General features: G+C 55.7%; 1 protein-coding gene across 1 annotated transcript in view; it reads left to right on the top strand.

Moving 5' to 3' along the window:
• The window catches only part of CNTFR (ciliary neurotrophic factor receptor), a 163,527-nt gene that overhangs the window by 141,557 nt on the left and 5,748 nt on the right, over positions 1-16,222 (top strand). Inside the window, exons 4-6 of the mRNA XM_009288233.1 lie at positions 196-313; positions 1,149-1,315; positions 8,720-8,883. Coding sequence (XP_009286508.1) covers positions 196-313; positions 1,149-1,315; positions 8,720-8,883 — 449 coding nt within the window. The remainder of the gene's footprint in view (positions 1-195; positions 314-1,148; positions 1,316-8,719; positions 8,884-16,222) is intronic.

Here is a 16,222-nt window from a genome sequence, read left to right as displayed (position 1 = left end):
GTTGACGGTTGGACTCGATGATCTTAGAGGTCTTTTCCAACCTTAATGATTCTATGATTCTGTGACCAGGCTCCCCTGGCAAACCGTGTCCCCTCCTGAGCTGGCAGCAGTTGAGAGTGGAGGGACATCCCCTTGTTCAGGACCTGGTGATAACCCCACCTCAAAGGGTAATTGCTCTTTCTCTTTCCCTGGCAGCCCCCCCAAAGGAGCCACTGCTGATGTGCCGGTCCAACAACTACCCGAAGGGTTTCTACTGCAGCTGGCATCTGCCCACTCCCACCTACATCCCCAACTCCTTCAACATCTCCGTCATGTAAGTGCCTGGGAAGGAAGGGTGCAGTGGGGCGAGTTTTTGTCCATGCAGCCTGGAGCAGGTCCTAAGTAGTGCCGTGAAGTCTTGGGGCAGTGGGTCTGACCCGTGCTGAGCATATGGGATTGGTGTCCCAAAAATGGGCCTGGGGAAGGATGCTTCAGGGACATCCAGACTGGATGCTTGGCACTGGGGCTTTGTCCCAAGAAAGTTCCAGTTTCCCCAGAGGGGACCAGGAAAGTCCCCAGCCTCCAGGTCCCCTTTCCATGCCCCCCAAGTCCATCCTCTCTGCACCACTTGTCCACAGTGGAGGCTGTGCCTGCTGTTTTTCGGCACACTTGGCGCAGCCACTCTCCCTTCTGCCATACGCTGGCTGCAGCCAGGCAGCAGCAGTGTCCCTCGCCTAGAACTGGCCATGGCATGGCATTGTTCCCCACCCTGTGCCAGGGTCCTGGCACAGCCCTTATACAGGCTGGTGCCGCGCATTATCTTCTGGGGCTTGTGTCACTAGCAGAAAGGAGACCCCGTTCCCCTCACAGGAGGGACAGAGCCAACCCCAAACCCAGCAGGGTCTCATCCTTTCCTTGGGGCCAGCATGAGGACACTCACCACAGTCTCTGTGCCCGCTTAGGATAAAACATCACACGTATGGGCCTGCAAAATTCCCCGGCAGGAGGAAAGCAGCCCTTTGGCTGTGGCAGGGGCTGGTGCATCGGGGCCGTGGGCAGAGCAGGGACACAGTGCTGCTCCTTCTGCCTCCTGCCTCCAGCAGCATGGATGCATCCCCACCCCGAGCACTGTTCCATAGGTAACAGCTCTTCTGGGCTCTGCTTTCCAGACACGGCACGAAAGAGATGGTCTGCGAGAAGGATGTCTTTCCCAAAAACAGGTGTCACATCAGATACCTCCAGCTCTTCTCGACGGTGAAGTACAAGGTGACTCTGACAGTCACGAATGCTCTGGGCAAAAACTCCACCACTCTCACCTTTGACGAGTTCGCCATAGGTAACTTCCGCGGCAGCAACTGGCCTCTTCGAGACGGTGTTGGGGTTGGCTTGCTCTGCACGCAGCGTTGCCTGCCAGAGCAACAGGCCGGGGAAGGGGCAGGCTCTCCAAGTGGAACCTCTGCCTATCCATGCATGAGATGGAGCTGGGGTCTGAGCCATGCTGGCATCCTCCCTGTGCCCCCTGATTCTCATGGCCCTGCTGTAACTGATGCTGGCCCCTGAGCATCGTGGGGGAGCCAGGCAGGATGCCAACAGGCAGCCCCCATGCTGGTCGCATCGGTGGCCTGGTGCCCTGCCTGGTCCCATCCCCGGTGGTCCAGGTCTCCCACGGTTGCTGAGCTCTTCCCTGCTTGAGGGCTGGGGAAGCAGCTGCCATGTACTGGGGAAGAGGTCTGTGAAAGTGGTGTGGTCCAAATGGCATTGCCCTTCTTGCCCCTGTGAGTGTTCCTAAAAGAGAGGTTTGGTGTTTGTGCTGGAAGCAGAGTAATGGGAATTAGGATTGGGACAGAAATTAAAATGTCCCATCCTCTTTCCCCCACCCCTGGTCAGGATAAAGCCTTCCCAAAGTCATCCTCCACCAGCCCCTACCTAACATGCTCCTAAAAACCTATTCCCCGCTTTGCCCCACCCGGGCAGTGGATGCTGCGCAATGTGGGACAGGGAGCAGCGGGCCCTGGGGGCTGGGGTGCCTGTGCCACCGGCTGTACCACAGGGATGCTGCCCAACCACGTCCAGACCCGCGGTGCGGATTCTCCTCTGAGTGTGAAGGACTGGCGTGGACCGAGCAATTCAGCGCCAAGCACGGCAAAGCAGGGAGCTGGGCACAGCGCTTTTGCCACCAGCCAAAGCCGGATTACAGCCGGTGCTGTGACAAGACTGTCCATCCTCAAAGAACAGGAAAAACAGGAGAGAATAGAGTTCAGAAACATGTCAAAAAACAATTTGCTGGTTACATGTGGCAATTACTGGGCCAGAAAAACAAATAAATGAATCCTTGAAGTACAGCCAGCAGTAAGTCTTTGCCTTCAATGTGCTGCATGTCCCAGTCCTGAGCGTCTGGAAGTGATGGAGTGCAAGAAGAGGAGCTCCACTGCTATCCCAGATTTTCCCTTTCTACCCCAAATCCTGGAAAACATCAAACAAGAAACAAGGTGCCAGCTCTGAACAGAGCAGGGAAATTATTTTGGAGCAGGGACTGTCCTGCCATGTCTCTGCAGCCGCGGTCCATATCTGAAGCTTGTATTCGTCGGTGCATTGCAAACGTTGATAACAAGGCAAGGAGCTTAGTAGGGAAGTGGTGGAGTTTCAGTCACTTGGGTGCCTTTAAATGGAAATTGTTGTGTTTGTGGAAGATACACTCCTTAAAAATGAAGGTAACCTCCAGCCTACAGGGCCCAGGGCAGCAATTAAGCTGCATTTTCTGAGTTCCTTGCATTCCCTCCTGCAGGAGTTCAGGGCATCGTCCTGTAACATCTGCATCCCACCCATGCCCTGCCTGGCTTCCCAAACATCTGGTCCTCCGTCCAGCACACAAGGGCAACCCCCCTGGGAAGCACACCCAGCTGCGAGCCCCGGGCATCCCGGCACCAGCACAAGCCGGATCCAGCCCAGCAGTTTGAACTCCGCCCGGGTCGGAGGAGCGGTGAGCGGACGCCAGCGCTGCCCCGGGCCAGCCATTAGCACGGGTGCAATATCACTTCCTCTTGCAAGAGTGCCCGGAGCCGTGCAGGGTGCCTGGCCACGTCCCGGCAGTTGCAGTGGGAGGTGAGACCCCCCGGCACCACCTGGCAGATGCTCTAACACCCTCCGGGATGGCACTCGGGGAAGGGACGATGGGCCAGTGCTGATAGAAAGGGCTGTGTCCTGCACCCCAGAGCCAGCCCGCTCCCATAAACACTTCAATATCTAGTGACCTTAAAATCTCCACGTTCTGTACAGCTATGAAATTCTCCTCCTCAGGATTTGGTACGGCCGCCGTGCATAAGAAGCATAGATGCAGTGGTGATTGAGTGTTCAAGCAGACAGTCAACAGGCTTAGCAGAGTCATTACAGGATGAACTCGGCTGCCACCGATCAACAGCCACCTACACTGAACCGAGCTTCTCCTTGTGCCGCCCCGGTGTTTCCAATTCAAACAAGTGCACTGCATTAGTGGTCTTTGCCAGGCAATTTTGCCCCAGGTTGTCTGCTCTCCTTGCAGAAGCTTCTGCATTTCACTGTCTCTTCTGGCTCTCTGTGTGGCTGCAAGCCCGGGGCTGTGTCCCAGCGTGGTGGGTGCTGGCGGTGTGGATCTAGCACCCAGTAGGTTCTCTGGGGATCTCTACCAGCGTCAGCTGGGTTGAGATCTCATCTTGGAAGTTGTGCTGGGCTTTTCTCTGCTAGATGGAGGGGAGGAGAACCTATGGCTCAGGACAAAGCCATTGCATCAGCTCGTTGGAAAAATGCTGCGTGGGAGCATTGCGACATGTGCACGCATCCTGCTAAAATGGAGAGGTGGTGTCAACCAGTGACTGCATGATGCTCCTCCTAAAATCCCAGGGCGGGGGATGTCAGATCCTGCCTTGTGTTTTCCGCCTAGCCTAGAGAAAACCATCACACCTTCTGCATGGAGGTTAAACCCTAGGTGTGAAGCCCTGATCTCATGGCCTGCTGGGGACAGGGCAGCCTGGAGCCAACGCGAGAGCGGCGTGGGGCCAGCAGCTCTCCCTCCCGTTGCTGGCTGAGCTGGGAGCAGATCCGCTGCTGAGTCAGACCACCCACCCAGCCTGGGCAAACACAAAAAGCCCCCTGGGAAGGAGTGACCTCCTTTGGTTTTGCTTCCTCTCTCCTTCCTCCCTCCCTGGAGCCCCCAGCAGAAAATCCCTTCCCCAGCCGCTTGGAAGATGGGCTCTAATTGAGTGGAAAATGACTGTTACTTTCTTTTGCTATCCTGAGCCCATGCCTTGCTGGCAGTCATGCCGTGCTGGTTATTAGCACCCAGCTGTGAGGGGTTTCCATTTTCAGTGGTGACTGGAAGAGGTTTTCCAGCCCTCTGGACCCCATCTCTCATCAGTAGGAGATCCAGGACGCCTTCCTCCCTGTCTCACTCCTGGAAATTGTTTTCATAATTACGTCTTCTGCAAAGGTATCAATATTAATAAAGGTGAGCGTGGGGAGGGCAAGGCTCTGGAAAGCCCTGCAGATATCAGGGCTCCAGCCCAAAGCAGGAGGAGGTGGGAAAGGGGCTGGAGAAGCTGGAGAGGAGAGGGCTTGGAGGCAGAGAAAGGTGCCAGGGAGGAGTGAGGTGGTGTGTCAGGAGCTGTGCACGTCCCTCGTGATGACTGGGACAGAGTGGGACACAGCCCCTCCTTCTTCGCTTGTGTTTCAGCCCAAGAACCAGGTAGCCAGCACATGCATCCACCAGGAAAGCAGGGGCATCACTGCCACGCAGCAACGCCGGTATCCCGCCTCAGCACCTTTCTCTTTGCGTGAGCCTGGGGCAAATTAGCAGGAGAAGATGCACAGCATTAAAAGGAGGAAGGCAGCCTCGCATGGGGCCTTGCAGGCATGGGTGCATTCCCCAGATTTGCCACCCATCCCTTGTGTGACCTTGGGAAGATTGTTTGATCCTCCCAGCTCCGGCTCTGGGGTGATTAAGACGCAGAGCATCTCAGAGGATGCTTTGTGACGCTGCGTGAGGACAAACGTGCCCACGTCGGTGCAAAATTCAGTCTCTGAACATGGGTATACAGTTGCCTAGGCAGAAGGTCAGTTCAATTCATACTACTTAGGGAGGCAGAATTAAATTACCTAGACTGACATTTGGCTAAGACATGGAGTTTAATATTCCTCTGCTCATGGAAAATGCCAGGGGATATTTAACAGCCGCAAGGGATCCATTTTAGTGCTCGTTGGAGAGGCGGGATGGGCGATGAGCCCCTCCATGCTGCGGGGTCTCAGCTGCCTTTCTGAACTGCAGGCTTCATTTTGAGATGAGTCTAACAACAGCCAGGGGCGATGGATAGCTAAAGACTCACAGTTAAGCGTGAGCGTGCAGAGCCTTTACGAAAAGCCACTCTCCACGGCTCTTCTTGCACACCAAGCCCTCGCTTGGATGCAGCAGCCGAAAACCAAGCGGGAAGAGCTGTGAGCTGCCTCCTGGCCAAGTCCCCTTCCCGGGAATGTCTGGAGATGCTCCCTCAGCTCTGCAGGATACTATTACATCTGGTTTTGTAGCTGCTTAACCAGTACTCAGCCTAATGCCCATCGTCCATTATTATTATTACTATTATTGCTTTTATTATGTTACTGCCTGCAGGCCCTCGCCGAGGACAGGGCTCTATTATGCTGGCTGATGTACAGCTAGACAGCCCCTGCCTCACCATGTGTAGGCTAAATGGAGGCAGACAAAGGCTGGGGAAGGAGGAGCGCTTGTCCCCGTCTGTGGAGCAGGGACCCAGGAGGCTGTGGAGAATAAAGGACTCCTTCAAGGTCACGCAGAAGTTGGGGAGCTGGACACAGCCTGTCTCCCCTCGCTCCTCAACTGGCCCCTGCGGCACCGGCCCCAGTGTTTCCCATGATGAGCTCAGCATAATGAGCTCTGTCCTAAGAGACATAGGTCTGTCCTCGCTGGACCGGCTGCCGGAGGTGCGGTCCCCTATCCTGGCTCTTGCATCCCCACCGCCTTGGAGGGACGTGGCAGGAACAGGTTTGACTTTGTGCTTTTGGAGGGCCTGGCACTGCTGCGCTTTCTAGCCTGGGCAGGAGTCCCACAGACGGGGGGACACGTGGGGAGGTAGCAGGGACTGCTGGTTTTCCCATTAACCCGCAGTGCCGTTTGAAGGCTCGCCGCAGTCGGGAGCGCAGCCCCCTTGGATGGCTGGGCTCTGCTGTGCTCACTCAGAGCCAGGGCAGCCCTCCCCTGTGCCCCAGGGCCAATCTCCAACCCACAGGAGCGGGACTGGGGGTAACATCCCTGCAAAACGGGCAGGTGACTCCCACCTCAGCATCAGGACACCTTTTTTTTTTGCCTCCCTCCAACCCACCACAGTGGCATCTCTCGTTGCTGCCCAAGCACATGTGCCCTGCCCAGCACAACTGCATTTAAGCATCCTTCTGGCATGGCTCCAGGCTGGCACGCCAAAAAGCAGGGCCAGGCTCCCTGCGTTACCCCAGGGAGTATCCCATCGCGTCCAGCCCCAGCCCAGCACTTTCCTTCCCACTTCCTTGCTGCAGAGCTGCAGTTCACAGTCATCTGCATTCATTCAGCCAAACAGACTTTTGTTTTGCAAACCGAGCCCGCCGAGCCAGTGCTGGATTTATACTTTTCCGTATGCGTTTGGACTCCAAGTCCCTGTCGATGGAAGCTGATGTCCAGCCCGAGCCTGGGGATTCGAAGCGAGTGGAGGAATTGCACAGCCATCTGGAGTAGCTCAGCACAGTGCAGCCCCAGCAAGTCATCCCTCCCGCTGAGGATAAAGCTGTAAATGGAAAATTGTGTCCTGTCCTGCTGCAGAGAGGGGTCAATGGGAGCTGGGAGGTGGCACTGTGCACCTGTGGTCAGGCCCATAGGTGCTTGCTCACCAGCCGCTCCCTGAGCCTCCGGGAGCATCCTCTGAGCGCCGGGTGCAGTGGGGATGGAGGAAGCTGTCCAGCCCTCATTGCACCCACTGTGGCAGCAGGAAGGTGATGGGAGGCAGGAGAGGCTGTCGGGGTGGTGATGAAGATGACAGTGAAGGAGGACTGCAGCAGGGTGTGTGCCAGGGTGCTTAGCGAGAGGGATGGGGAGAGGGAGTTGGTGGTGGGCTACATCTCAGGGGGAACAGGGCCAATTCTGGGTCCCACCAAGGTGGTTGGGCTGTGGCTTCATTTCAGCGGTCCCCCCTCTGCCTCACCCGCAGCCAAGAAAGCAGGTCTGAAAGCATCACAGGCTGGTTTCTCCTAAGAGGAGCAAACAGTGATGGTGCAGGGAGGGTGTCTTCCTGGGGACAGCTGCTGCGATGCCACCATCATCCTGGAGCAGAGATGGCAGCGAACAGCACACGCATGACTCCACTTGCAGCAGACTGGCCCCACATCAGCACCTGGTCCCATACAGCTTCAAGCTGAGGGAGAGATGCCCTTCATGCATAAGGCAGGGCTGCAGGCAGCAGGCAGGCAAGCTGACAATGGAGCAACTCACTCGCCACCACCACCTCCTTCATCTCCCAGGGGAGGCGAAGCCCCTGTGTGCACATCACCTCCCACCCGCAGCAGGTGAACCCCTGGGGTCAGCATGGAGGAGAAGACCTCTGAGTGCAGGGCAGGAGCTCTGCCAGGCAGAGAGGGGCTCCCCACGGCCCCAGCATCCCTCCTCCATGCTTGGGAGTGGAGTTTGATGCTGGCATCTTCACAAGCTGCTGCTCGAGGTGGTCAGAGCCAGGGGACCATTACTCAATCCAGAGATTTTCAGGCCAGGAGGGATCCATTGGCCTGCATGTGGATTTTGGAGGGGGTTGAAAGCCCTCCCAGGACATGAGGACTCATGTGCATTGCTTCTCTTAGAGTGCACAGAGAGCCCTCTTCCACCCCAGGCACAGCTGTGTGCCCAGCTACCCGTGTCCAGCTCCTTCCTGGCCATGAGAAAAGGGAGAAGCGTGGGCATACCCAAATCTCCGTCTTTTTGTAGCTTTGCTATTGCAAATTGGGAGTTTGAGCTGTCGGGAGTTGAGCAAACCCTTGGCGAGGAGCAAGGCTCACTCTGCAATGGGCAATGCTGTTCATCACAGCCTGTCTGTGATTTCCTTCCAGCACTCTAATAGTAGCTGCAACTTCAAAGCATGTTGCATAGCTCACAGCCAATTAATACTCACTTGAAATACTTGTCAGGTAGCAAGAAAATATCCCTGTATCCCAAAAGCAGAGCAGGGCTGAGAGAGAGATACCTGGGGTGGAAGGTGACCACGGCAATCCTTCACCCTTGGCAAATATGGTGTGCCAACACTTTGAATCCCCAAAACCCCAGCCCTAAACCCAAGGGCCAAACTCTGCCGTGTTACTGTGAGGTAAGCGGGTTTGAACGTGGGTCAGACTCCCACAGATCGGGAGGTGTGAGGAAAGTGCAGGATTTGGGCTTGGTGGGCTCCTTGCCCTGACCCAAGTAGCCCTGGGGAGGAGGGATGCTCTCTGCCCTGGCCAGGTTGTTTCCATGTGTCTCCAGCACTGGCACCTCCTTGACGGTGGTTATTTTGAGCCAGGACAGCCGTACCACTGACCTGGACAAGAAAAGGTGATTTGCATCTAATTAGTTTGGGAAAAGGATGTTCTGCATGTTTTGGCTGCTCCCCTTGGAAAGCACACGGCGCAAAGCCCAGCCAGCTGTGCCGAGGGGTGTAAGGAAGGATGCCACGTGCAAAGCTTTACCAGCCACCCTCTTCTCTTCCAGTAAAGCCGGACCCTCCGGAGAGCGTGGTCGCCAAACCCGTGCCCAATAACCCTCGGAGGCTGGAGGTGTCGTGGCAAAACCCCTCGTCCTGGCCCGACCCCGAGTCTTTCCCGCTGAAGTTCTTCCTGCGGTATCGGCCCCTCATCCTGGACCAGTGGCAACACGTAAGCGATGCTGAGCTGGCCGGGATGGGAGGGAGCTGGGGGAGCTGGTGGCTGGGAGCAAGTTGCACTGGGAACAAGTGGTCAGGGACCCAAAATAATATCTATTTACTGCCCAGGCAACCCAGACCCTTTTCCTCTCCTTCTCTCTCTCTCCTCCCTTCTCTTTTCCTCTCCGTCTTTCTTTAAACTCACAAATGGCTCTGCAGGCTCTCCCTGCTCCGCATTTTCATCCACGGCCCCTATCTACTTTCCATGCATATGTTCTATATAAAACCTGCCAACGAGATGTAAAAGGCATTTAAAGTATAAATGTCACCACATTTAAATGCGCCTCTGCCACATTTAGATTTTGAACTGAAGATAAAATACCGCTTGCCGTAACTCAGAGCACAATCACAGCGCGATTGCCGCGATGTTACCGTATTTCTTACTTTTATTTCTTGTTTCTTTTAAAAAAAAAAAGTCAGTGAAATCCTTGGCAGCCCGGAGGACAGATTTCATTTGTTAGCTGCAGGAAGATAACAAGAGGGCTTTTTTTTTCCTCTGTGTGCTGCTTGCGTGCTCAGCTTGTGAAGGAAAGCAATCTGCCGCTCGAGGAGAGGTGCTGCTACGCTGGCATGGCTCATCCAGCATCCCCTCTGCGCTGAGCTGGGCCAGTCGAAAGCCAGTTAGGTGCTTTGCTTGATAAAGCGTTTTGCCCCCCCAAAAAGAAGACAAATAAGAGGCAGCACCTGGTCCCCGGGGAGCTCACCTGCATCGCGGAGCCAAGTGGGGTTTTCTGCTGGCGAGCTCTTCTTGGGGAGAGAAACGGCTGAGAGGGGATGGGAGGCTTTCCTCATGTCTCTGCAAGATGCCGGTGTCTCGGCGACTTTTTCTTTTTGTGTTGGTTGGGGTTTTTTTGACGAGGCAGCGCTGCAGGTCATGTTTCAGATTGAAGCGTTTGCTGATGGCTTTGAAAATCAGAGAAGAGTTGGGAGAGGGTTTTCCTGCTTGTCTCTTTGCCCTTCACTTCCCTCCTGGGAGAGGGAGAGCATCCGTGGAGCATCCTGAGGGGTAAGAAAGCAGAGGTGGAGTTTGGGTATTAGTTTGCTGTGGATATTTTTTTTCACTTGGGGGAGAAATGCTTGAATTGTAGAAGCTGTGAAAAAAGGGGAAGAATTAATGGGAAATACCAAACACAACGTCAGTTTTTTCAAGGTGTGAAACTGTTGTGGAAAAAGCTGATGTTTTTACCCTGCTACAGCCTGATCCAGCCAAGGACCATGCAAATGCAGGGGTTTGCACCCAAAAATGGTGGGAGAGCCAGTGAGCTGCCTCCCGCCTTGACACCCTCAGGGTGGCTGGCCTCTCCATCACTGGGTATTAGGTATCATATTTGCGGTGTCAAGCCGTGACAGTTCCCTTGCCGCAGGGCCTCCACGGGGACAGCGTGGCCTCTCCATCAGTGCTCTTGGGCAGGCAGCGATGGTGGGAAATACATGGAGATGTTGGTGACACTGGTGGCAGGGCCACCCTGGCTGGAAAAGGCAGTTCTAGGGCAGTAAAAACTTGATTTCTCCTATTTAAAGATACCCTGAGCTGCGGAGAGAGCTCAAGGTACCAACCCTCACAGTGGGTGCAAGGAGGGCTGGGAAGGGTTCATCTCCTCGTGTCCCAGGAGGGCACAGCAGTCGTGGGTACCACTTTTAATGAATATCCCCTTGCAAGAGACATGTTCCCCATCACTGTCTGATGGAGAGGTGTGTTTGGGGAATAATTTGCTCAGTGAGCAAGTGCAAGCATTCAGCGAGTGAGGTACCAGCCTTGTTTTCTGACTCTCTGCCCCGCCGTCTGGGTAACAAAAAATCTGATTTGTGGATGATTTGAGGAAAACTGCCACTATTCATCAGATGAATTATTTGCGAAGCCTAATTCAATCAGCTCCCAAACACCAGGGGATGGCAACGCTGCAGCAGCCGGAGCTGCTCCGACCCCAGGCCCCCTTGACACGCTCAGCCTGCTAAGCCCAGATGGGCACCCTGCAAATGCAGGGGTTTGCACCCAAAAATGAACCCCGCGGATGCCAGCATGCTGGGAGCATGCTCAAGCCATGCTGAGCTCTGCTTTGCTTGACCTATTGCTTGTTGGCATCTCGGGGGGTGTCCCCTTTCCCCCAAATCCAGCCAGGAGAGGAAAGGACATGATTTTGGTAGGGCCAAGCCTATCTGAGCCATCCAGCTCATCCTGCCGTGGTGGTGTTGGGTCTCGCCTTGAAGGGACAAGTGCCCTGAGAAAGGATGCAGAGGTCATGCGTGCCACGCTTGCATGGGGGTGTCTTAATTCTTGCCGAGGTGAAGGTGTCCTGCCACAAGCTGCCCCCCATCTTGGCTCTTGCTGTCCCCACTGGCTGCTGGCGCGTAAAAGCCATTGCACACAACCTGCTTGCTGACAACGGGGCAGCATGGGAGCCCGGCAGGGAGAGGAGAAGTCTCCGCCAGCAGCCAGGAGGAGCTGGGTAACCGCACGCTCTGGCACATCCCTGTGTGCCCAAGGTTCCCATGCTGATCCCCGTCCCTGCCTCCTCGTGGCAACCCAGCCATGTAGCAGCTGTGGGTTTTAAGCATCTCCTGCCACCCCCTTGGCAGCCCTGTGGGAAGCCCAGCATCCTTGCAGTAGCAAACCCACAAGGGAGCACCGGAGACTGCCCAGAGCCAGGAATATCCATGCAGGGCCCGCTCGCACGTGGCATTTCTTGGCAGAAGCAGCAGCTCCCCTTTCTCCCCTCCGCCTCCCGTTATCTTTGCAGGGTCTGATTTATGCACAGCACCTCGGCAGGCAGGACCAAATGAGCACTAATAGGATCAGATGGATGTCGAGCTGTCGAATACCGTAGGGCCTGATTCAATCAGTGTCTGCTTTCTCCCAGGCTCTTCCTTTCAGGATTTTAATAATGCCAGGGCTTGGCACCAGAAGATGAAGCCATCCGTGACGGGAGCGGTGGATCTTATCGAGACCGCCGCTGCACGAGCTAGCCATAAATGCAGTTTCTCCCCCAGAGAGAGCCAGGTGATGCTTGGCCCAAACATCCCCCCAATCAAGCAATATCCGGGGCTAACCCAAAGCCAGGGGGACACCCTCATCCCCTTCCCAGCACTTTGCAAAGGTGGGTTTGAGCCCCAGCGTGCCGTTTGCACTCCCTTTCCCCTGCTCAGCAGCGCCTTTCCGCTCAGGCCACTTAGCAGCTCTTGTGTTGCAGTTTGCTCTGGGAATTATGATGATGTGCTCTGGGAATTATTGTCGCGGAGAGATGATGATGATGAGTTTCCACATGAGCGTGCGGCGGGGCGTGTGCCAGATGCTCCTTGCACCATCGTGCTGCCTCGCAGCAGCTACCTTGAACATGGGCATGGGCATTTCCCGGCTGTTCAGGATGCAGCCATGTCACATCGTGTCACATCGTGTGGCCACCAACTCCCCTCCACCCCACCAGCACCGAGCTCGCTCTGAAACACAAGCAGCTTTAAAGTCATGCTCCTCCCTTTCTGGAAGAGGGGCTGCTGGTTTCTCTGCTGCCAGAAGAGAAATGGGATATTTGTAGCCTAAACAGGTTTTTTATTCTCTTCTTTTGGCAGAATCTCCCCTTCTGTCTCCTAAATATAAAACATTAAATGTTTAGGGTATCCTTTATTTTTCTCCTGCTTTTAAGTTTGTAATTCAAGCCAGATTAGCATGGTTTCCTCTTCTGTTTTATAGCCCCATCCTGGCCCCAAGCGAGCTCTCCTAATGCTCTCAGATGTTCCTCTAATGGCTTACCTAGGCTGGAACTGGATACCCTTTCCTAATGGATTGCTAATAGCCTGTTTCTGGTTTTACAGGCTCCTTCAGTTAACTCGCAACAGCAGCAATCGCCACGCTCACACATGTGATCTCCCTGCGAGCACGTCTGCACGCTTACCCCTAGATGCAGGCGGGTGGCCAGGCACCATCCCAAGCATCTTTGGGGAGCCCAGGGCAGGTCTTGCACCCAATTTGCTCCCACCCCGTAGCGTTTGCTGGAGCAGGATCTCCCCTTTTCCCAGTTTTTGAGGGGGAGATCTCATGTGCTGAGCACTGACCAGCTCACTGCACGTCCCAGGAACACGGCAATGCTCAGAAGGTATCTCTTAAGCAGCATCAGAGCTGGTGGCCAGGCCGAGGGAGGATTTCCTCTGGTGGGTTGCCAGCAATTTGCAGATGCCGTCGCGAAGTCTAATTGAACCCATTGGCTGCGCTGACAACATGAAATGTTAACGAACCGTGAGGCAGGCTGCGCCTCAGATCTTGAGATTTGCAGTAAAAGGTCATGAGATATTTAAAGCTAATAATGTGGTCAGGTTCTCTTCTTCCTCTTCTGTTTTGGAAGCATTAGAGCCATGTCCGTGAGCATTTGCAAAGGCTGGAAACATCCTTCTTTGGAAAAGCAAGCAGAGGTGCTCCCACCATCCCGGGATTTTAGGAGCTGGGGCCACAGAGCCCCCGATGCAGGCGTCTGTGCTGGTTCTGCTGCTGAGCAGCTCTGATCCAGGCAAATGATGGGGATTTGGGGACAGGAATGGGCAGTTTGTGGGTATTGACAAATATTTAGTGGTTGGGTTCATTGGTGTGAGGAGGGCATGGTCCTCTGGGCCGGCCACCATCACTCATGTGTCGGGGGTGGCTGCTAGGGTGGGCACAGGCTCATCTCCCAAGGCAAGGCAACATTTTTCGGTCAAATAGGTGAATCTCACAGGCTGCCTCTAGGAGTTGCTGCCTTGGGGCAGCCTGAAATAACCTGAAAGTGTGTGCTAATGCATATCCTGCCTGCGACAGGCAAGGGGGAGGGATGGAGCTGGGGAAGGCAATTAGTGCCACCGGCCGCTGCAGCTGCGTCCCCGCCGGCGCAGCAGCAATGTCACTTTGCGGCGGGTGAGCTTCTTCGCGCCCATTTGCATCCCCCCCGTGCCTCTGCCGCTTTGCCTGCGCTCCCCCTCTTCACAAGGCAACCTTGGCAGGGAGGTCACCCTGAGCAAGCTGGGTTACAGCTTCACGCCTGGTAGATTTTATTGCGGCACTTCTCTCCCTTCCCCTCCCAGCTGCAAAGTCAGTGATTAAAAAAGAAGGGGGAAAAAAAAGGAATTAATAGGTGGGAGCAAAATGTTGATGCTGTAATAGTGTTGCTTGCAGCTTGGCATGGGACGGGCGGGGCTGGAACAGAGTGCCTCGGAGAAGGATGGAGGTGGGAAATGCTCAGAAATCACCTTTTCCATCCCCCCCTAAGCTCCAGGGATGGAGTCGAGCTTGGGACCCTTGGCTGGCACTGCCTGGGCGCTCTCAGCCCCCAAGGGAACAGCTAGTGACCTATAACTACTGAACACCTGGCAGGATCAGGCCTCCAGAGGTAGCCCTGATGGTGCCACTGAGCAGCAGAGCACTCATGCACGCACCCGTGTGCCTGTGCTCACCTGCATGCTCACACACAGCTACAAGCAGGCAGGACGGTGCCAGCAAGCTTAGCTTTCCCTGCCTGTGTGCAGACCATGCCAGGCAGGTGCCCGTGCCCGGCAATGCCCACACACAAGCTGCACCCGTCTGCTTTCACCCCCAGCCCACTGCATCAGCGTGGTAAATGCATCTGCGGGCAGCAGATGCCGGTGCCGGGCAGGGTTAGAGCTGGTGCTGAGCACCCCGAGCATCCCCAATCCCATCCTCCCCACGGCCGCAAGTGAAAGTGAGCTCTGCCAGTTGTCACTTGGCAGGAAGGGACGGCGCATCCAGAGAAAGAGTCCCATTATTAATGAGCTTACAGCTCCGCTTTCAAAGATGTTCTTTATTTTAAGCCAGAAGGGAGCCGTTCAGCCGCATCTGGTGTGTCACAACCCAGGCTGCGGAGGAGCCCTGCGATAACTCGTCCTCCCAGACTGGCAGCAGGGCTGAGCTATGTGCAGCAGCGGCACAGCAGCCTTTTTGGGGGGCGGTGACAGCAGGGACTGCAGCTCAGACCCTGCTGGGCTCCTCCGCTACCTGTCTGGCAGGGAATAAGGGGGGTCATTCACTTTTCCCAACCTTTTTGTTATTCCAGAGTCCGGGCAGAAAGTTTTGTCTGGGGTTAGCCCAACTGAATCCTGCGGCGCTGCGGAAGGAGGAGGTATCTGGGGGCTCGTTTATTAGTAATGAATGTCAGACCTATTTTCTCTCCAGACGTGGCTTTGAAACGGAAGAAGCAAAACATTTCTTTTCCACTTGGCGACATCTTTTCATGGGCTGCAGTGGCTGTTTGCAGCGACCCTCCCACACTTCCCAGCAGCGGGGCGGCTTGCTTGGGGATTAGCCCTGATTTTGGTTTAGCCTGTTCCCCAGGGCAGGTGGGAGCCTGCCGAGATCCCCCTGCGATCACAGGGACTGAAGGCACCTGAAACAGCAGCTACTTGTGTAGCATGAGTCCCTGCAAAACTCCTTGCAGCCAGGTGGCGGGATCTGGCCACTTGTTGCGGGGAAAAGAGGCTGTGAAATCGAGCCCACTGGGGTGCCCCGTCCCCCTCCCAGTTCCCATTTTTCCTGTTATCCAGAATAACCTGGGGAGCATCCAGAGGTGGAGGAGGCTGCGAGGACGCGAGATGCATGGCAGACGCGGGCTGTGCTCTTACGAGGGGTTTCCTTCCACATTCCCCCGCTCGCTGTGGGTGGCGCAGGCTGTGTGAGCAGATCAGCTTCACCCTACAACAGCCGGGGTGCTCCTTTTATTTTGGGGAAGGCAGGCTCATCCAGGCTCGATACAACACCTGGGACAGGCGCATGGTCTCTGTCCTGACATGCACAGAGGTGGTGCATCCCTGCCGTGGGACCGAGGGGTGCCAGCCCCCCATCCCCACATTGCCAGCTTCCCGGCAGCGGAGCACCCCCTTCCCACACCGGGATCTGTGCTGGGGAGCAGGAGGTGTTAAGGAATGGAAAGCAGAGCCACTGCCGCCACAGGGGAGCTGACAAACACATTTTCATGTGGGATGCAGAGAAGGAGGCATCTGATCCCCCCTTCTCCCCCTCCGCCTCCTTCCAACACAGACCAGCCCCCAGCCCAGCTGCCAGGGCAGGGAGGGTTAGGGTTTTCTTCCCCCCCCACCCCCTTCCAAAGGCCATCTGGGCTTCAGACCTGCCTGTGCATCACTGTGTTCACAAGTAATTGCTACCTGGTCGCGCTGGACCAGGAGCAGAGCCCTGGTGGGAACAGAGCACAGTGACCTTTTTTACTGCGGGGGCACCCTGGCAGGGTGGGCTGGGGGCAGCAGGAGCAGGGGGAGCCCCGGGGGGGGGGGTAATGGCTTCCTTAACCTATGCTGGGCCGGGG

The sequence above is a fragment of the Aptenodytes forsteri genome, unplaced genomic scaffold (genome assembly GCF_000699145.1).
Source record: "Aptenodytes forsteri isolate BGI_AS27 unplaced genomic scaffold, ASM69914v1 Scaffold201, whole genome shotgun sequence".
Lineage (NCBI taxonomy): Eukaryota > Metazoa > Chordata > Aves > Sphenisciformes > Spheniscidae > Aptenodytes > Aptenodytes forsteri.
The sequence above is the reverse complement of the archived record's forward strand: the minus strand, read 5'-3'. Positions and strand labels throughout refer to the sequence as shown.